This window comes from Megachile rotundata, unplaced genomic scaffold (genome assembly GCF_050947335.1).
Source record: "Megachile rotundata isolate GNS110a unplaced genomic scaffold, iyMegRotu1 scaffold0597, whole genome shotgun sequence".
Lineage (NCBI taxonomy): Eukaryota > Metazoa > Arthropoda > Insecta > Hymenoptera > Megachilidae > Megachile > Megachile rotundata.
The window spans coordinates 41558-65241 of NW_027473894.1; the positions used below are offsets into that span (position 1 = coordinate 41558).

Here is a 23684-nt window from a genome sequence, read left to right on the forward strand (position 1 = left end):
AGTAATTGTCGTTCAATCGATCATATAAGCATAATATGGCTAATAATATGAGTTAGATTGATAAAAGTAAGAGTAATATGTATAGTAATTGCTATTCTATCGATCATATAAGCATAATATGGCTAATAATATGAGTTAGATTGATAATAATGAGAGTAACTGGTTTAGAAATTGTCGTTCAGTCGATCATATAAGCATAATATGGCTAATAATATGAGTTAGATTGATAATAATAAGAGTAATAAGTATAGTAATTGTCGTTCTATCGATCATATAAGCATAATATGGCTAATAATATGAGTTAGATAAATAATAATAAGAGTAACAAGTATAGTAATTGTCGTTCTATTGATAATATAAGCATAATATGGCTAATAATATGAGTTAGATTGATAATAATAGAAGTAATAAGTATAGTAATTGTCGTTCTATCGATCATATAAGCATAATATGGCTAATAATATGAGTTAGATTGATAATAATGAGAGCAACAAGTATAGAAATTGTCGTTCAATCGATCATATAAGCATAATATGGCTAATAATATGAGTTAGATTGATAATAGTAAGAGGAATAAGTATAGTAATTGTCATTCTATCGATCATATAAGCATAATCCGGCTAATAATATGAGTTAGATTGATAATAATAACAGTAATAAGTATAGTAATTGTCGTTCAATCGATCATATAAGCATAATATGGCTAATAATATGAGTTAGTTTGATAATAATAAGAGTAATAAGTATAGTAATTGTCGTTCTATCGATCATATAAGCATAATATGGCTAATAATATGAGTTAGATTGATAATAATAAGAGTAACAAGTATAGTAGTTGTCGTTCTATCGATAATATAAGCATAATATGGCTAATAATATGAGTTAGATTGGTGATAATAAGAGTAATAAGTATAGTAATTGTCGCTCTATCGATCATATAAGCATAATATGGCTAATAATATGAGTTAGATTGATAATAATGAGAGTAAGAAGTATAGTAATTGTCGTTCAATCGATCATATAAGCATAATATGGCTAAAAATATGAGTTAGATTGATAATAGTAAGAGGAATAAGTATAGTAATTGTCATTCCATCGATCATATAAGCATAATCCGGCTAATAATATGAGTTAGATTGATAATAATAACAGAAATAAGTATAGTAATTGTCGTTCAATCGATCATATAAGCATAATATGGCTAATAATATGAGTTAGATTGATAATAATAAGAGTAATAAGTATAGTAAATGTCGTTCTATCGATCATATAAGCATAATATGGCTAATAATATGAGTTAGATAAATAATAATAAGAGTAACAAGTATAGTAATTGTCGTTCTATTGATAATATAAGCATAATATGGCTAATAATATGAGTTAGATTGATAATAATAGGAGTAATAAGTATAGTAATTGTCGTTCTATCGATCATATAAGCATAATATGGCTAATAATATGAGTTAGATTGATAACAATGAGAGTAACAAGTATAGAAATTGTCGTTCAATCGATCATATAAGCATAATATGGCTAATAATATGAGTTAGATTGATAATAATAAGAGTAACAAGTATAGTAATTGTCGTTCTATCGATAATATAAGCATATAATGGCTAATAATATGAGTTAGATTGGTGATAATAAGAGTAATAAGTAAAGTGATTGTCGTTCTATCGATCATATAAGCATAATATGGCTAATAATATGAGTTAGATTGAGAATAATAAGAGTAACAAGTATAGAAATTGTCGTTCAATCGATCATATAAGCATAATATGGTTAATAATATGAGTTAGATTGATAATAATAAGAGTAACAAGTATAGTAATTGTCGTTCTATCGATAATATAAGCATAATATGGCTAATAATATAAGTTAGATTGATAATAATGAGAGTAACAGGTTTAGAAATTGTCGTTCAATCGATCACATAAGCATAATATGGCTAATAATATGAGTTAGATTGATAATAATAAGAGTAATAAGTATAGTAATTGTCGTTCTATCGATCATATAAGCATAATATGGCTAATAATATGAGTTAGATTGATAATAATGAGAGTAACAAGTATAGAAATTGTCGTACAATCGATCATATAAGCATAATATGGCTAATAATATGAGTTAGATTGATAATAATAAGAGTAACAAGTATAGTAATTTACGTTCTATCGATAATATAAGCATAATATGGCTAATAATATGAGTTAGATTGGTGATAATAAGAGTAATAAGTATAGTAATTGTCGTTCTATCGTTCATATAAGCATAATATGGCTAATAATATTAGTTAGATTGATAATAATAAGGGTAATAATTATAGTAATTGTCGTTCTATCGATCATATAAGCATAATATGGCTAATAATATGAGTTAGATTGATAATAATGAGAGTAACAAGTATAGAAATTGTCGTTCAATCTATCATATAAGCATAGTATGGCTAATAATATGAGTTAGATTGATAATAATAAGAGTAACAAGTATAGTAATTGTCGTTCTATCGATAATATAAGCATAATATGGCTAATTATATGAGTTAGATTGATAATAATAAGAGTAACAAGTATAGTAATTGTCGTTCAATCGATAATATAAGCATAATATGGCTAATAACATGAGTTAGATTGATAATAATAAGAGTAATAAGTATAGTAGTTGTCGTTCTATCGATCATATAAGCATAATATGGCTAATAATATGAGTTAGATTGATAACAATGAGAGTAACAAGTATAGAAATTGTCGTTCAATCGATCATATAAGCATAATATGGCTAATAATATGAGTTAGATTGATAATAATAAGAGTAACAAGTATAGTAATTGTCGTTCTATCGATAATATAAGCATATAATGGCTAATAATATGAGTTAGATTGGTGATAATAAGAGTAATAAGTAAAGTGATTGTCGTTCTATCGATCATATAAGCATAATATGGCTAATAATATGAGTTAGATTGAGAATAATAAGAGTAACAAGTATAGAAATTGTCGTTCAATCGATCATATAAGCATAATATGGTTAATAATATGAGTTAGATTGATAATAATAAGAGTAACAAGTATAGTAATTGTCGTTCTATCGATAATATAAGCATAATATGGCTAATAATATAAGTTAGATTGATAATAATGAGAGTAACAGGTTTAGAAATTGTCGTTCAATCGATCACATAAGCATAATATGGCTAATAATATGAGTTAGATTGATAATAATAAGAGTAATAAGTATAGTAATTGTCGTTCTATCGATCATATAAGCATAATATGGCTAATAATATGAGTTAGATTGATAATAATGAGAGTAACAAGTATAGAAATTGTCGTACAATCGATCATATAAGCATAATATGGCTAATAATATGAGTTAGATTGATAATAATAAGAGTAACAAGTATAGTAATTTACGTTCTATCGATAATATAAGCATAATATGGCTAATAATATGAGTTAGATTGGTGATAATAAGAGTAATAAGTATAGTAATTGTCGTTCTATCGTTCATATAAGCATAATATGGCTAATAATATTAGTTAGATTGATAATAATAAGGGTAATAATTATAGTAATTGTCGTTCTATCGATCATATAAGCATAATATGGCTAATAATATGAGTTAGATTGATAATAATGAGAGTAACAAGTATAGAAATTGTCGTTCAATCTATCATATAAGCATAGTATGGCTAATAATATGAGTTAGATTGATAATAATAAGAGTAACAAGTATAGTAATTGTCGTTCTATCGATAATATAAGCATAATATGGCTAATAATATGAGTTAGATTGATAATAATAAGAGTAACAAGTATAGTAATTGTCGTTCAATCGATAATATAAGCATAATATGGCTAATAACATGAGTTAGATTGATAATAATAAGAGTAATAAGTATAGTAGTTGTCGTTCTATCGATCATATAAGCATAATATGGCTAATAATATGAGTTAGATTGATAATAATAAGAGTAATAAGTATGGTAATTGTCGTTCTATCGATCCTATAAGCATAATATGGCTAATAATATGAGTTAAATTGATAATAATAAGAGTAACCAGTATAGTAATTGTCGTTCAATCGATCATATAAGCATAATATGGCTAATAATATGAGTTAGATTGGTAATAATAAGAGTAACAAGTAGAGTAATTGTCGTTCTATCGATCATATAAGCATAATATGGCTAATAATATGAGTTAGATTGATAATAATGAGAGTAACAAGTATAGAAATTGTCGTTCAATCTATCATATAAGCATAGTATGGCTAATAATATGAGTTAGATTGATAATAATAAGAGTAACAAGTATAGTAATTGTCGTTCTATCGATAATATAAGCATAATATGGTTAATAATATGAGTTAGATTGGTAATAATAAGAGTAATAAGTGCAGTAATCTTCGTTCAATCGATCATATAATCATAATATGGCTAATAATATGAGTTAGATTGATAATAAGAAGAGTAACAAGTATAGTAATTGTCGTCCAATCGATCATATAAGCATAATATGGCTAATAATATGAGTTAGAATGATAATAATAAGAGTAATAAGTATAGTAATTGTCGTCCTATCGATCATATCCACATAATATGGCCAATAATATTAGTTAGATTGATAATAATAAGGGTAATGAGTATAGTAATTGTCGTTCTATCGATCATATAAGCATAATATGGCTAATAATATGAGTTACATTGATAATAATAAGAGTAATATGTATAGTAATTGTCGTTCTATCGATCATATAAGCATAATATGGCTAATAATATGAGTTAGATTGATAATAATAAGAGTAACAAGTATAGTAATTGTCGTTCAATCGATCATATAAGCATAATATGGCTAATAATATGAGTTAGATTGATAATAATAAGAGTAATAAGTATAGTAATTGTCGTCCTATCGATCATATCCACATAATGTGGCCAATAATATGAGATAGATTGATAATAATAAGAGTAATAAGTAGAGTAATTGTCGTTCTATCGATAATATAAGCATATAATGGCTAATAATATGAGTTAGATTGATAATAATAAGAGTAACAAGTATAGTAATTGTCGTTCAATCGATCATATAAGCATAATATGGCTAATAATATGAGTTAGATTGATAGAAGTAAGAGTAATATGTATAGTAATTGCTATTCTATCGATCATATAAGCATAATATGGCTAATAATATGAGTTAGATTGATAATAATGAGAGTAACTGGTTTAGAAATTGTCGTTCAGTCGATCATATAAGCATAATATGGCTAATAATATGAGTTAGATTGATAATAATAAGAGTAATAAGTATAGTAATTGTCGTTCTATCGATCATATAAGCATAATATGGCTAATAATATGAGTTAGATAAATAATAATAAGAGTAACAAGTATAGTAATTGTCGTTCTATTGATAATATAAGCATAATATGGCTAATAATATGAGTTAGATTGATAATAATAGGAGTAATAAGTATAGTAATTGTCGTTCTATCGATCATATAAGCATAATATGGCTAATAATATGAGTTAGATTGATAATAATGAGAGTAACAAGTATAGAAACTGTCGTTCAATCGATCATATAAGCATAATATGGCTAATAATATGAGTTAGATTGATAATAGTAAGAGGAATAAGTATAGTAATTGTCATTCTATCGATCATATAAGCATAATCCGGCTAATAATATGAGTTAGATTGATAATAATAACAGTAATAAGTATAGTAATTGTCGTTCAATCGATCATATAAGCATAATATGGCTAATAATATGAGTTAGTTTGATAATAATAAGAGTAATAAGTATAGTAATTGTCGTTCTATCGATCATATAAGCATAATATGGCTAATAATATGAGTTAGATTGATAATAATAAGAGTAACAAGTATAGTAATTGTCGTTCTATCGATAATATAAGCATAATATGGCTAATAATATGAGTTAGATTGGTGATAATAAGAGTAATAAGTATAGTAATTGTCGTTCTATCGATCATATAAGCATAGTATGGCTAATAATATGAGTTAGATTGATAATAATAAGAGTAACAAGTATAGTAATTGTCGTTCTATCGATAATATAAGCATAATATGGTTAATAATATGAGTTAGATTGGTAATAATAAGAGTAATAAGTGCAGTAATCTTCGTTCAATCGATCATATAATCATAATATGTCTAATAATATGAGTTAGATTGATAATAAGAAGAGTAACAAGTATAGTAATTGTCGTCCAATCGATCATATAAGCATAATATGGCTAATAATATGAGTTAGATTGATAATAATAAGAGTAATAAGTATAGTAATTGTCGTCCTATCGATAATATCCACATAATATGGCCAATAATATTAGTTAGATTGATAATAATAAGGGTAATAAGTATAGTAATTGCCGTTCTATCTATAATATAAGCATATAATGGCTAATAATATGAGTTAGATTGGTGATAATAAGAGTAATAAGTATAGTAATTGTCGTTCTATCGATCATATAAGCATAATATGGCTAATAATATGAGTTAGATTGAGAATAATAAGAGTAACAAGTATAGAAATTGTCGTTCAATCGATCATATAAGCATAATATGGTTAATAATATGAGTTAGATTGATAATAATAAGAGTAATGAGTATAGTAATTGTCGTCCTATCGATCATATCCACATAATATGGCCAATAATATGAGTTAGATTGATAATAATAAGAGTAACAAGTATAGTAATTGTCGTTCTATCGATAATATAAGCATAATATGGCTAATAATATAAGTTAGATTGATAATAATAAGAGTAACAAGTATATTAATTGTCGTTCTATCGATCATATAAGCATAATATGGCTAATATTATGAGTCAGATTGATAATAATAAGAGTAATAAGTATAGTAATTGTCGTTCTATCGATCCTATAAGCATAATATGGCTAATAATATGAGTTAAATTGATAATAATAAGAGTAACCAGTATAGTAATTGTCGTTCTATCGATAATATAAGCATAATATGGCTAATAATATGAGTTAGATTGGTGATAATAAGAGTAATAAGTATAGTAATTGTCGTTCTATCGATCATATAAGCGTAATATGGCTAATAATATGAGTTAGATTGATAATAATAACAGTAATAAGTATAGTATTTGTCGTTCAATCGATCATATAAGCATAATATGGCTAATAATATGAGTTAGTTTGATAATAATAAGAGTAATAAGTATAGTAATTGTCGTTCTATCGATCATATAAGCATAATATGGCTAATAATATGAGTTAGATTAATAATAATAAGAGTAACAGGTTTAGAAATTGTCGTTCAATCGATCATATAAGCATAATATGGCTAATAATATGAGTTAGATTGATAATAATAAGAGTAATAAGTATAGTAATTGTCGTTCTATCGATCATATAAGCATAATATGGCTAATAATATGAGTTACATTGATAATAATAAGAGTAATATGTATAGTAATAGTCGTTCTATCGATCATATAAGCATAATATGGCTAATAATATGAGTTAGATTGATAATAATAAGAGTAACAAGTATAGTAATTGTCGTTCAATCGATCATATAAGCATAATATGGCTAATAATATGAGTTAGATTGATAATAATAAGAGTAATAAGTATAGTAATTGTCGTCCTATCGATCATATCCACATAATGTGGCCAATAATATGAGATAGATTGATAATAATAAGAGTAATAAGTAGAGTAATTGTCGTTCTATCGATAATATAAGCATATAATGGCTAATAATATGTGTTAGATTGATAATAATAAGAGTAACAAGTATAGTAATTGTCGTTCAATCGATCATATAAGCATAATATGGCTAATAATATGAGTTAGATTGATAAAAGTAAGAGTAATATGTATAGTAATTGCTATTCTATCGATCATATAAGCATAATATGGCTAATAATATGAGTTAGATTGATAATAATAAGAGTAATGAGTACAGTGATTGTCGTCCTATCGATCATATCCACATAATATGGCCAATAATATAAGTTAGATTGAAATAATAACAGTAATAAGTATAGTAATTGTCGTTCTATCGATCATATAAGCATAATATGGCTAATAATATGAATTAGATTGATAATAATAAGAGTAATGAGTATAGTAATTGTCGTCCTATCGATCATATCCACATAATATGGCCAATAATATGAGTTAGATTGATAATAATAAGAGTAACAAGTATAGGAATTGTCGCTCAATCGATCATATAAGCATTATATGGCTAATAATATGAGTTAGATTGATAATAATAAGAGTAACAAGTATAGTAATTGTCGTTCTATCGATAATTTAAGCATAATATGGCTAATAATATGAGTTAGATTGGTAATAATAAGAGTAACAAGTATAGTAATTGTCGTTCTAGCGATAATACAAGCATAATATGGTTAATAATATGAGTTAGATTGATAATAATAAGAGTAATATGTATAGTAATTGTCGTTCTATCGATCATATAAGCATAACATGGCTAATAATATGTCTTAGATTTCCCGTAACTTTTCGGGTCGAATCTGTTGACTGGTAATGCAACGGTTTCTTTATAATATGCACATATGCACTTCCCGGGATTAAGATAACCCTAACCGCGGTGATCTGTAAACACACGGACAAAGGGGGAAATTTGGCCGGAAAGGCAAAGCCGAAGGGAATTCGGGGAAAAACGAAAATGAACACTCTTAATCTGATTATCGCAGGTCGCGAGATACGGTTGAACTGCCGCCTATTGTCAAGAGACAATAGGACCTCGCTTCCCCGCACCCCCCAGGCGACGAGCTACTCGGTCCACCCGTGATACCTGAGGAGCACGGGGAAGGGGGCGACAACAGTCCAACGGTACCGCTCGTCTGTTTATTTTCGAATTTGAGAACTATATAATTCGTCTCGAACATGCCGCCCGCCTCGTCGCTGGCGACGAAATACGAAGTCGGTTCGGCGATCCGCTCGGTGGTGGTGGAAGATTGCCGATCAGATCGTCGCGTGCCGCCCGCCGTGAAGGAATAGCTCTAACACGGGACATCGAGTGGTAGCGGCACCAGCTTTGTAAGAGCCCTCGTTGCTTCTTTGTTTCCCATACGAACTTCCGCCACGCGTACCAAGCCATCCGGACCTGTGTGTACCTTGGTCACGCGTCCCATCGGCCATTTCGTTGGTGGGGTGAGCTCGTTTTTCACGAGCACGAACGCGCCTTCTTCGAGGTTAGGACGCTGTGTCCGCCATTTTGAACGCTGATGGAGTTGCGCAATATACTCCTTGCTCCACCTAAACCAAAATAAATCGCGAATACGCGTTATTAAGTGCCACCGAGAAATTGCTGAGGTATGAGGGGAAGGATCTCCGGGTTCGGGAACCGCGCACAGTGACTCTCCGATTACTAAGTGTGCGGGAGTGAGTGCCTCGAAGTCGGACGGGTCATCGGACAGTGGACATAGAGGACGTGAGTTGAGACAGGCTTCAATGCGACACATCAGCGTGGACAACTCTTCGAACGTCAGGATGTGTTCGCCGATGGAACGTCGCAGGTGAGTCTTTGCTGATTTTACCGCTGCCTCCCATAAACCCCCGAAGTGAGGAGCGTACGGGGGAATAAATTTCCACTCCGTCCCGTCGTTGGCCAGTTGTTCGGCTGTGTCCTTGTAGAACGCTGCGGCTGCTCGAAAACGTCTCCCGAGCTCCTGGTTCGATCCTCGGAACGTCGTGGCGTTGTCACTCAAAAGTTGCACGCAGCGACCACGACGAGCCACAAAGCGTTGAAACGCCGCGATGAAGGCGGAGGTTGTCAAATCGGAGACAACTTCTAAATGAACCGCCTTAGTGACCAGGCAGACGAAGACGGCTAGATATCCCTTCGTTGTCCTTTGTCCTCTCCCTTTGGCAAGACGAAGCATAATCGGCCCTGCGTAGTCGATGCCACTTCGTGCAAATGCTCTCGCCGGGCGGAGTCTGCACGGAGGAATATCTCCCATCCGTTGTTGACCAGTGGTACCTCGCTGTCGAATGCACCGGAGGCAATGTCGGAGGATTTTTTTAATCAAGCTCCTTCCCCTGGGTATCCAATACTCCTGCATGAGAGTGCAACGAGTTAAATCCAGTCCTCCATGGAGCGTTCTTTCGTGCGCAGCTCGAATTATGAGAGTGGCCAACGGCGATCGTTTGTGAATGATGATGGGGTGACGCTGATCTCTGGATAACGGGGCGTTTGAAAGCCGGCCACCCACGCGCAAGACTCCTGCTTCGTCTAAAAACGGATTTAAAGCGTAAAGTGACGAAGAAGTCAAAGGCGGTTTACCTGATTTCAGGCGCTTAATCTCCTCCACAAAAGTGTCAGCTTGGCTCAAGCGACACAGTAGAAGACGAGCCTCTTCGAGCTCCTGCGCTGACAAGAAACCACCTCGACGAGAGGAAGAAGATCGACAGTTGTGGATATATCGTCGGAGGTATGCGGTGACCCTGACTAGGCGTGAGAAAGATGACCATCGCTCCAGTAGCTCGTTGGGCTCCATCCGAGTCACGGAGAGGTGCAGCATAATGGATCGTTGTTCCGGCACGTCTCCAGGTATCGTTACTGACGACTTTTCCCAATGTTCAGGACGATTCCTCAAAAACGTGGGTCCGTACCACCATAATTGATTTCCCTCTAATTCGTTGTAGGACAGGCCTCTGGTCGCCAAATCTGCGGGATTGTTAGAAGTCCGCACATGCCTCCACTGCACCTCTGGGAGAAGACCATGGATCTCCGCGACTCGGTGGGCCACGAAGGGCTTCCACCGCGAAGCATGTCCTTGGAGCCACGCTAGAACGACAGCCGCATCTGTCCAAGCATACAGCCGAACAGAGCGGGGTTGAAGACAGTTCCGAACGGCAGTGACGAGTCGCGCTAAGAGTTGTGCCCCGCAAAGCTCGAGCCGAGGCACACTCTGCTGTTTCGTAGGTGCGACCTTCGTCTTACAGACCAGAAGATGTACGTCAGCGGCCGTATGCGAATGCGGAACTCGCAGGTAAATAGCGGCTGCGTACGCTCGTTCAGAAGCATCACAAAACGCGTGGAGCTCCAAGGCATCCTCGGATACTGAGCCCGTCCAGCGAGGGATTTTCAAGACCTCCAAACGCTCCAAATCACGTCGAAAGTTAGCCCAGTTCTTGTCGATGGTCTTCGTTAACGGTTCGTCCCAGTCCAGAGCAGCAAGCCAGAGATCCTGGATCAGCACCTTGGCCCGAATCAAAACTGGAGCGAACCATCCCATGGGATCGAATAGACGGGCCGTTTCGGAGACGACCTCGCGCTTAGTCCACGATGTCTTAGAGGTTTCCTCAACTGGTCGGTAGCTTCGCAACGTGAGTAAGTCGGCCTTGGGATCCCATCGAAGTCCTAAAGCCCCTACAGTGTCATTGACCTGCAACAATTTCTCTGTAGAGAGATTGCCAAACATCGCAGTGTCGAAATTGACCGCCCACTTATCCAGGGGGAAACCGCCCGCCGTGAGAAGCTCCACCAGCTGGTGTCGGACTTCCTCTGCTTCTTGGACGTTATCCGCTCCAGCCAGGATATCGTCGACGTATGAGTGATGTCGCAACGCTTCCGCTCCTCGTGGGAAACGTTCGCCCTCATCATCGGCGAGCTGCTGGAGAACCCGAAGAGCCAGAAAGGGTGCGGGGGTGGTTCCGTACGTGACCGTTGTAAGACGGAAGTCCCGCACTTCCTCGGTGGGTGATGGTCTCCATACAATGCGTTGCCAATCACGATCTTCGGGGTGTACTCGTATCTGACGGAACATTTTAACAATATCCGCAGAAAAAGCACATCGGAAAAGTCTCCAGCGTGTGAGGACCATCCATAACTCACTCTGCAGTTTGGGACCTGGCAACAAAACCGAATTAAGCGATGACCTACCCGTGGAAACACACGATGCATTGAAAACGACGCGAATCTTCGCATCGTCGCCATCTCCTTTCCATACGCCGTGGTGAGGTAAATAACTGCAGCGTGGCGATATCCTGGATGGGTCGGTGACCGGTTCCATGTGGCCCAATTTTAGGTACTCGTCGAGGAATGCAGCGTACCTCTCCCGGAGACGCGGGTCACGTTCTCGGCGCCGTTCCGATGCTAGCAGCATCCGGGTGGCTGTTACTCGTGTCACCCCTACATCTTCGATCGGTTGAGAGAAGAATGGCAAACGTACCACATAACGTCCCGTACCGTCCCTCGAGTGAGTGTTCGAAAAATGTTCCTCGCACTGGATCTCGGAGGGGTGCAAGGGCGCTGTCGTCGGAACGTTTTCGATCTCCCAGAAGCGCTGCAGCGAGGTATGTAGATCGTCATCTCGACGGACGTGCAGGATCCTCGATTGATCTGATCTGGTCGTTGTAGACGAGGCTTGGACTGGTCCCAGCGGAGCCCAGCCAAAAGGAGTCCGCACTAGCGGAGGAACACCTGGTGGACCCACGCGATTCTCCAGAAACAGGAATCCGCACACGTCAGCGCCCAGGAGAGCATCGACTCGAGATGGTACCCTGAAGTTCTCGTCAGCCAATGGGAATCCCTTGAGGTAGTCCCAACATGCAGAGTCCAGGGGCAGCGACGGTGTGTGGGAGGTCACTTTCCTGGTGACGAGAGCTTCCATCCGAATTTGGAATGCCGGATCCTTGTCGGAGGTAAGCCACACTTGCACTTCGTGATGAATCTCCCCCAGAGGCTGTTCGTCCAATCCCCTCAGAGTAACATGCACGGTCTTCCTTTTTAGTCGCAGTGTTTGAGCAAGACGTTCACTCACGAACGACGTTTCCGAACCAGGATCGAGCAGCGCACGGGTCGAAACACTGAGACCACTTGGTGAGGTCATACGCACTTGAGCGGTCGCGAGCAACACCTTGCTATGCGATCGCACGGCGTATGTGGACGCAGATGTCGAGGGTCCTGCCGGGCATCCCGAAGCGCCGATGGATGACGTCGTGTTGCGAAGGTAGGCATCGTGCAATAACGTATGATGAGTCCCTTGACAGGCCATGCACCGGTACGATGATTTGCATGACTTCGTAGTATGTCCAGGGCTCAAACACGAGCTACAGAGCGCATGTGCATCCACGAAGTCTCTCCGTTCCAAGGGGTTGAGAGCCTTGAACCGGGGGCAAAAACCCAGTTGATGAGGGCCGGAGCACTTTGGGCAGACGCGACCTGGCTTCGACTTCGGCGTGGGCTCGTTGGCTACCTGCACTGCAAGGGCAGACCGCTCCCGGGGGGTGATAGTAGCCGGGCGTTTTTGATCCTTGACGGTGACAGATGGAGACGATCGATCCCGTTCTTGCGCGAAGCTGAGAGCGTGGACACGAGTTTCCAGGTACTTCTCCAAATCCTCGAAAGCTGGAACTCTCGTGGGATCATCCAACGAAGATTCCCAGGATATCCGCGTGGTCGTGTCGAGCTTCTCTGAGAGCAGGTGAACGAACAGCTCGTTCCAATGATCCACCGGCCTGCCCAGGGCCTTCAGAGCAAGGCGCGACCCTCGAAATTCGTCAAGAATTCGTTTGAAGTCCTGAGGAGTTGCCTTGCTGATCGCCTTGCTGTGGATTAACCGACGAAGATGGGCAGCCGACAGCATGCGCGGGTTACCGAATCGACGTTCGAGTGATTCAAACGCACCTGCATAACAGCCTTCCATAGTTGGCGTGGCCTCCACCACCCTTGCCGCTTCGCCTCGCAACGCTCCCTTGAGGTATTGGAGCTTCTGAAGTTCCGACAGACGATCATTGTCGTGGATTAACGATCGGAACCGGTCGCGAAACGATTCCCATTCGAGCGTTTCTCCTGAGAAAGTCGGCAAGGTGATCGGCGGGAGTACCACTTCCGGGGATTTGTGTACTGCAGCTGACGGGCCCGAAGATGCACTGGTCCCATTGGCACGCTCTGCAGCGGCTATCAGATCGCTCAATTCTGAATCGCGAAGCACAAATTGCGCCTCCACTTCATCGTAAACCCCTTTCGCGGTGTATTCGGTCGCCTTGGATTCCGGTAGACGCACAATTGCATCGTGATTATTAGTAAACTTCTCCCAGTAAGAGTTGAGAAGGCGCTGTCGTGATTTCAAAACAGTGACAGTCAGGTTATCCTTCCCTAACTTGTCGGTGTTACGTTTGAAATTGTCGATGCGAGTAAACAAATCCGCTTGGCTTTGCAGCAACTCCGCCAGAGCTGGAGCCATGGTAAACACACGCGAGGTAACGAAGAGTCAGAGAAAAAAAGGTCAACACACGGAGGATCGAGCCCGTAACCGTTCAACCGACACTGTTCAAATGAGTTCAAATGTTCGCAAAACGTTCACACAAAAATGTAATTAAACCACCCAAATAAACTATTAACAAAACTTACACTAATCAAGTTTGGTTTGTTTAAAGCGTTCCGTTAAATCGGGGCAAGACCACTCACTTGCACTGCACTACACGTATCAAACGGGTTGCGTGATATCGACGGATTTAACGGTCGCGAGTAGGACGACTCCGGAGGAAAATCGTCGGTGTTTAGATGGTCATTTAATCGGGATTGCGCCGGATATCGCCTATCCGGCTCGAAGGACCAAAAATTGTCTTAGATTTCCCGTAACTTTTCGGGTCGAATCTGTTGACTGGTAATGCAACGGTTTCTTTATAATATGCACATATGCACTTCCCGGGATTAAGATAACCCTAACCGCGGTGATCTGTAAACACACGGACAAAGGGGGAAATTTGGCCGGAAAGGCAAAGCCGAAGGGAATTCGGGGAAAAACGAAAATGAACACTCTTAATCTGATTATCGCAGGTCGCGAGATACGGTTGAACTGCCGCCTATTGTCAAGAGACAATAGGACCTCGCTTCCCCGCACCCCCCAGGCGACGAGCTACTCGGTCCACCCGTGATACCTGAGGAGCACGGGGAAGGGGGCGACAACAGTCCAACGGTACCGCTCGTCTGTTTATTTTCGAATTTGAGAACTATATAATTCGTCTCGAACATAATATGAGTTAGATTCATAATAGTAAGAGGAATAAGTATAGTAATTGTCATTCTATCCATCATATAAGCATAATCCGGCTAATAATATGAGTTAGATTAATAATAATAAGAGTAACAAGTATAGTAATTGTCGTTCAATCGATCATATAAACATAATATGGCGAATGATATCAGTTAGATTGATAATAATATGAGTAACAAGCATAGTATATGTCGTTCTATCGATAATATAAGCTTAATATGGCTAATAATATGAGTTAGATTGATAAAAGTAAGATTAATAAGTATAGTAACTGTCATTCTATCGATCATATAAGCATAATATGGCTAATAATATGAGTTAGATTGATAATAATGAAAGTAACAGGTTTAGAAATTGTCGTTCAATCGATCATACAAGCATAATATGGCTAATAATATGAGTTAGATTGATAATAGTAAGAGTAATAAGTATAGTAATTGTCATTCTATCGATCATATAAGCATAATATGGCTAATAATATGAGTCAGATTGATAATAATGAAAGTAACAGGTTTAGAAATTGTCGTTCAATCGGTCATATAAGCATAATATGGCTAATAATATGAGTTAGATTGATAATAATAAGAGTAACAAGTATAGTAATTGTCGTTCTATCGATAATATAAGCATAATATGGCTAATAATATGAGTTAGATTGGTAATAATAAGAGTAGTAAGTACAGTAATCCTCGTTCAATCGATCATATAAGCATAATATGGCTAATAATATGAGTTAGATTGATAATTATAAGAGTAATGAGTATAGTAATTGTCGTCCTATCGATCATATCCACATAATATGGACAATAATATGAGTTAGATTGATATTAATAAGAGTAATAAGTACAGTAATCTTCGTTCAATCGATCATATAAGCATAATATGGCTAATAATATGAGTTAGATTGATAATAGTAAGAGTAATAAGTATAGTAATTGTCATTCTATCGATCATATAAGCATAATATGGCTAATAATATGAGTTAGATTGATAATAATGAAAGTAACAGGTTTAGAAATTGTCGTTCAATCGGTCATATAAGCATAATATGGCTAATAATATGAGTTAGATTGATAATAATAAGAGTAACAAGTATAGTAATTGTCGTTCTATCGATAATATAAGCATAATATGGCTAATAATATGAGTTAGATTGGTAATAATAAGAGTAGTAAGTACAGTAATCCTCGTTCAATCGATCATATAAGCATAATATGGCCAATAATATGAGTTAGATTGATAATAGTAAGAGTAACAAGTAAAGTAATTGTCGTTCTATCGATAGTATAAGCATAATATGGCTAATAATATGAGTTAGATTGATAATAATAAGAGTAATGAGTATAGTAATTGTCGTTCTATCGATCATATAAGCATAATATGACTAATAATATGAGTTAGATTGATAATAATGAGAGTAACAAGTATAGAAATTGTCGTTCAATCGATCATATAAGCATAATATGGCTAATAATATGAGTTAGATTGATAATAATAAGAGTAACAAGTATAGTAATTGTCGTTCTATCGATAATATAAGCATAATATGGCTAATAATATGAGTTAGATTGGTAATAATAAGAGTAATAAGTACAGTAATCCTCGTTCAATCGATCATATAAGCATAATATGGCCAATAATATGAGTTAGATTGATAATAGTAAGAGTAACAAGTAAAGTAATTGTCGTTCTATCGATAGTATAAGCATAGTATGGCTAATAATATGAGTTAGATTGATAATAATAAGAGCAATGAGTATAGTAATTGTCGTCCTATCGATCATATACACATAATATGGCCAATAATATGAGTTAGATTAATATTAATAAGAGTAATAAGTATAGTAATTGTCGTTCTATCGATCATATAAGCATAATATGGCTAATAATATGAGTTAGATTGATAATAATAAGAGTAATAAGTATTGTAATTGTCGTTCTATCGATCATATAAGCTTAATATGGCTAATAATATGAGTTAGATTGATAATAATAAGAGTAATGGGTATAGTAATTGTCGTCCTATCGATCATATCCACTTAATATGGCCAATAATATGAGTTAGAGTGATAATAATAAGAGTAACAAGTATAGTAATTGATGTTCTATCGATAATATAAGCATAATATGGCTAATAATATGAGATAGATTGGTAATAATAAGAGTAATAAGTACAGTAATCCTCGTTCAACCGATCATATAAGCATAATATGGCCAATAATATGAGTTAGATTGATAATAGTAAGAGTAACAAGTAAAGTAATTGTCGTTCTATCGATAGTATAAGCATAATATGGCTAATAATATGAGTTAGATTGATAATAATAAGAGTAATGAGTATAGTAATTGTCGTTCTATCGATCATATAAGCATAATATGACTAATAATATGAGTTAGATTGATAATAATGAGAGTAACAAGTATAGAAATTGTCGTTCAATCGATCATATAAGCATAATATGGCTAATAATATGAGTTAGATTGATAATAATAAGAGTAACAAGTATAGTAATTGTCGTTCTATCGATAATATAAGCATAATATGGCTAATAATATGAGTTAGATTGGTAATAATAAGAGTAATAAGTACAGTAATCTTCGTTCAATCGATAATATAAGCATATTATGGCTAATAATATGAGTTAGATTGATAATAATGGAAGAAACAAGTATAGAAATTGTCGTTCAATCGATCATATAAGCATAATATGTCTAATAATATGAGTTAGATTGATAATAATAAGAGTAACAGGTATAGTAATCCTCGTTCAATCGATCATATAAGCATAATATGGCCAATAATATGAGTTAGATTGATAATAGTAAGAGTAACAAGTAAAGTAATTGTCGTTCTATCGATAGTATAAGCATAATATGGCTAATAATATGAGGTAGATTGATAATAATGAAAGTAACAGGTTTAGAAATTGTCGTTCAATCGATCATGTAAGCATAATATGGCTAATAATATGAGTTAGATTGATAATAATAAGAGTAACAAGTATAGCAATTGTCGTTCTATCGATAATATAAGCATAATATGGCTAATAATATGAGTTAGATTGATAATAATGAGAGTAACAAGTATAGTAATTGTCGTTCAATCGATCATATAAGCATAATATGGCTAATAATATGAGTTAGGTTGATAATAATAAGAGTAATGAGTATAGTAATTGTCGTCCTATCGATCATATCCACATAATATGGCCAATAATATGAGTTAGATTGATATTAATAAGAGTAATAAGTACAGTAATCTTCGTTCAATCGAACATACAAGCATAATATGGCTAATAATATGAGTTAGATTGATAATAGTAAGAGTAATAAGTATAGTAATTGTCATTCTATCGATCATATAAGCATAATATGGCTAATAATATGAGTTAGATTGATAATAATGAAAGTAACAGGTTTAGAAATTGTCGCTCAATCGGTCATATAAGCATAATATGGCTAATAATATGAGTTAGATTGATAATAATAAGAGTAACAAGTATAGTAATTGTCGTTCTATCGATAATATAAGCATAATATGGCCAATAATATGAGTTAGATTGATAATAGTAAGAGTAACAAGTAAAGTAATTGTCGTTCTATCGATAGTATAAGCATAATATGGCTAATAATATGAGTTAGATTGGTAATGATAAGAGTAACAAGTAAAGTAATTGTCGTTCTATCGATAGTATAAGCATAATATGGCTAATAATATGAGTTAGATTGGTAATGATAAGAGTAATGAGTACAGTAATTGTCGTTCTATCGATCATATAAGCATAATATGGCTAATAATATGAGTTAGATTGATAATCATAAGAGTAACAAGTATAGTAATTTTCGTTCTATCGATAATATAAGCATAATATGGCTAATAATATGAGTTAGATTGATAATAATGAAAGTAACAGGTTTAGAAATTGTCGTTCAATCGATCATATAAGCATAATATGGCTAATAATATGAGTTAGATTGATAGTAATAAGAGTAACAAGTATAGTAATTGTCGTTCTATCGATAATATAAGCATAATATGGCTAATAATATGAGTTAGATTGGTAATAATAAGAGTAATAAGTACAGTAATCCTCGTTCAATCGATCATATAAGCATAATATGGCCAATAATATGAGTTAGATTGATAATAGTAAGAGTAACAAGTAAAGTAATTGTCGTTCTATCGATAGTATAAGCATAGTATGGCTAATAATATGAGTTAGATTGATAATAATAAGAGCAATGAGTATAGTAATTGTCGTCCTATCGATCATATACACATAATATGGCCAATAATATGAGTTAGATTAATATTAATAAGAGTAATAAGTATAGTAATTGTCGTTCTATCGATCATATAAGCATAATATGGCTAATAATATGAGTTAGATTGATAATAATAAGAGTAATAAGTATTGTAATTGTCGTTCTATCGATCATATAAGCTTAATATGGCTAATAATATGAGTTAGATTGATAATAATAAGAGTAATGGGTATAGTAATTGTCGTCCTATCGATCATATCCACTTAATATGGCCAATAATATGAGTTAGAGTGATAATAATAAGAGTAACAAGTATAGTAATTGATGTTCTATCGATAATATAAGCATAATATGGCTAATAATATGAGATAGATTGGTAATAATAAGAGTAATAAGTACAGTAATCCTCGTTCAACCGATCATATAAGCATAATATGGCCAATAATATGAGTTAGATTGATAATAGTAAGAGTAACAAGTAAAGTAATTGTCGTTCTATCGATAGTATAAGCATAATATGGCTAATAATATGAGTTAGATTGATAATAATAAGAGTAATGAGTATAGTAATTGTCGTTCTATCGATCATATAAGCATAATATGACTAATAATATGAGTTAGATTGATAATAATGAGAGTAACAAGTATAGAAATTGTCGTTCAATCGATCATATAAGCATAATATGGCTAATAATATGAGTTAGATTGATAATAATAAGAGTAACAAGTATAGTAATTGTCGTTCTATCGATAATATAAGCATAATATGGCTGATAATATGAGTTAGATTGGTAATAATAAGAGTAATAAGTACAGTAATCTTCGTTCAATCGATAATATAAGCATATTATGGCTAATAATATGAGTTAGATTGATAATAATGGAAGAAACAAGTATAGAAATTGTCGTTCAATCGATCATATAAGTATAATATGTCTAATAATATGAGTTAGATTGATAATAATAAGAGTAACAGGTATAGTAATCCTCGTTCAATCGATCATATAAGCATAATATGGCCAATAATATGAGTTAGATTGATAATAGTAAGAGTAACAAGTAAAGTAATTGTCGTTCTATCGATAGTATAAGCATAATATGGCTAATAATATGAGGTAGATTGATAATAATGAAAGTAACAGGTTTAGAAATTGTCGTTCAATCGATCATGTAAGCATAATATGGCTAATAATATGAGTTAGATTGATAATAATAAGAGTAACAAGTATAGCAATTGTCGTTCTATCGATAATATAAGCATAATATGGCTAATAATATGAGTTAGATTGATAATAATGAGAGTAACAAGTATAGTAATTGTCGTTCAATCGATCATATAAGCATAATATGGCTAATAATATGAGTTAGATTGATAATAATAAGAGTAATGAGTATAGTAATTGTCGTCCTATCGATCATATCCACATAATATGGCCAATAATATGAGTTAGATTGATATTAATAAGAGTAATAAGTACAGTAATCTTCGTTCAATCGAACATACAAGCATAATATGGCTAATAATATGAGTTAGATTGATAATAGTAAGAGTAATAAGTATAGTAATTGTCATTCTATCGATCATATAAGCATAATATGGCTAATAATATGAGTTAGATTGATAATAATGAAAGTAACAGGTTTAGAAATTGTCGTTCAATCGGTCATATAAGCATAATATGGCTAATAATATGAGTTAGATTGATAATAATAAGAGTAACAAGTATAGTAATTGTCGTTCTATCGATAATATAAGCATAATATGGCTAATAATATGAGTTAGATTGGTAATAATAAGAGTAGTAAGTACAGTAATCCTCGTTCAATCGATCATATAAGCATAATATGGCCAATAATATGAGTTAGATTGATAATAGTAAGAGTAACAAGTAAAGTAATTGTCGTTCTATCGATAGTATAAGCATAATATGGCTAATAATATGAGTTAGATTGGTAATAATAAGAGTAATGAGTACAGTAATTGTCGTTCTATCGATCATATAAGCATAATATGGCTAATAATATGAATTAGATTGATAATAATGAGAGTAACAAGTATAGAAATTGTCGTTCAATCGATCATATAAGCATAATATGGCTAATAATACGAGTTAGATTGATAATAATAAGAGCAACAAGTATAGTAATCCTCGTTCAATCGATCATATAAGCATAATATGGCTAATAATATGAGTTAGATTGATAATCATAAGAGTAACAAGTATAGTAATTTTCGTTCTATCGATAATATAAGCATAATATGGCTAATAATACGAGTTGGATTGATAATAATGAGAGTAACAAGTATAGTAATTGTCGTTCAATCGATAATATGAGCATAATATGTCTAATAATATGAGTTAGATTGGTAAAAGTAAGAGTAATAAGTATAGTAATTGTCATTCTATCGATCATATAAGCATAATATGGCCAATAATATGAGTTAGATTGATAATAGTAACAGTAATAAGTGTAGTAATTGTCGTTCAATCGATCATATAAGCATAATATGGCTAATAATATGAGTTAGATTGATAATAATAAGAGTAATAAGTATAGTAATTGTCGCTCTATCGATCATATAAGCATAATATGGCTAATAATATGTGTTAGATTGATAATAATGAGAGTAACAAGTATAGGAATTGTCGCTCAATCGATCATATAAGCATAATATGGCTAATAATATGAGTTAGATTGATAATAATAAGAGTAATGAGTATAGTAATTGTCGTCCTATCGATCATATCCACATAATATGGCCAATAATATGAGTTAGACTGATATTAATAAGAGTAATAAGTACAGTAATCTTCGTTCAATCGATCATACAAGCATAATATGGCTAATAATATGAGTTAGATTGGTAATAATAAGAGTAATGAGTACAGTAATTGTCGTTCTATCGATCATATAAGCATAATATGGCTAATAATATGAATTAGATTGATAATAATGAGAGTAACAAGTATAGAAATTGTCGTTCAATCGATCATATAAGCATAATATGGCTAATAATACGAGTTAGATTGATAATAATAAGAGCAACAAGTATAGTAATCCTCGTTCAATCGATCATATAAGCATAGTATGGCCAATAATATGGGTTAGATTGATAATAGTAAGAGTAACAAGTAAAGTAATTGTCGTTCTATCGATAGTATAAGCATAATATGGCTAATAATATAAGTTAGATTGATAATAATGAAAGTAACAGGTTTAGAAATTGTCCTTCAATCGATCATATAAGCATAATATGGCTAATAATATGAGTTAGATTGATAATCATAAGAGTAACAAGTATAGTAATTTTCGTTCTATCGATAATATAAGCATAATATGGCTAATAATACGAGTTGGATTGATAATAATGAGAGTAACAAGTATAGTAATTGTCGTTCAATCGATAATATGAGCATAATATGTCTAATAATATGAGTTAGATTGGTAAAAGTAAGAGTAATAAGTATAGTAATTGTCATTCTATCGATCATATAAGCATAATATGGCCAATAATATGAGTTAGATTGATAATAGTAACAGTAATAAGTGTAGTAATTGTCGTTCAATCGATCATATAAGCATAATATGGCTAATAATATGAGTTAGATTGATAATAATAAGAGTAATAAGTATAGTAATTGTCGCTCTATCGATCATATAAGCATAATATGGCTAATAATATGTGTTAGATTGATAATAATGAGAGTAACAGGTATAGGAATTGTCGCTCAATCGATCATATAAGCATAATATGGCTAATAATATGAGTTAGATTGATAATAATAAGAGTAACAAGTATAGTAATTGTCGTTCTATCGATAATTTAAGCATAATATGGCTAATAATATGAGTTAGATTGGTAATAATAAGAGTAACAAGTATAGTAATTGTCGTTCTATCGATAATATAAGCATAATATTGTCAATAATATGAGTTAGATTTATAATAATAAGAGTAATAAGTATAGTAATTGTCGCTCTATCGATCACTTAAGCATAATATGGTGAATAATATGGGTTAGATTGATAATAATAAGAGTAACAAGTATAGTAATTGTCGTTCTATCGATCATATAAGCATAATATGGCTAATAATATGAGTTAGATTGATAATAATAAGAGTAACAAGTATAGTAATTGTCGTTCTATCGATAATTTAAGCATAATATGGCTAATAATATGAGTTAGATTGGTAATAATAAGAGTAACAAGTATAGTAATTGTCGTTCTAGCGATAATACAAGCATAATATGGTTAATAATATGAGTTAGATTGATAATAATAAGAGTAATATGTATAGTAATTGTCGTTCTATCGATCATATAAGCATAACATGGCTAATAATATGAGTTACATTCATAATAGTAAGAGGAA

The 23684-nt window shown here is 33.6% G+C and overlaps 1 protein-coding gene across 1 annotated transcript; it reads right to left on the minus strand.

Moving 5' to 3' along the window:
* Positions 1-9039: 9039 nt before the first annotated feature.
* On the minus strand, positions 9040-14965 carry LOC105664087 (uncharacterized). The gene has a single exon (XM_012297050.2). It carries the CDS (start codon positions 14227-14229, stop codon positions 9040-9042), a length of 5190 nt encoding a protein of 1729 aa, XP_012152440.2. The 5' UTR covers positions 14230-14965.
* Between the last annotated feature and the right edge of the window lie 8719 nt (positions 14966-23684).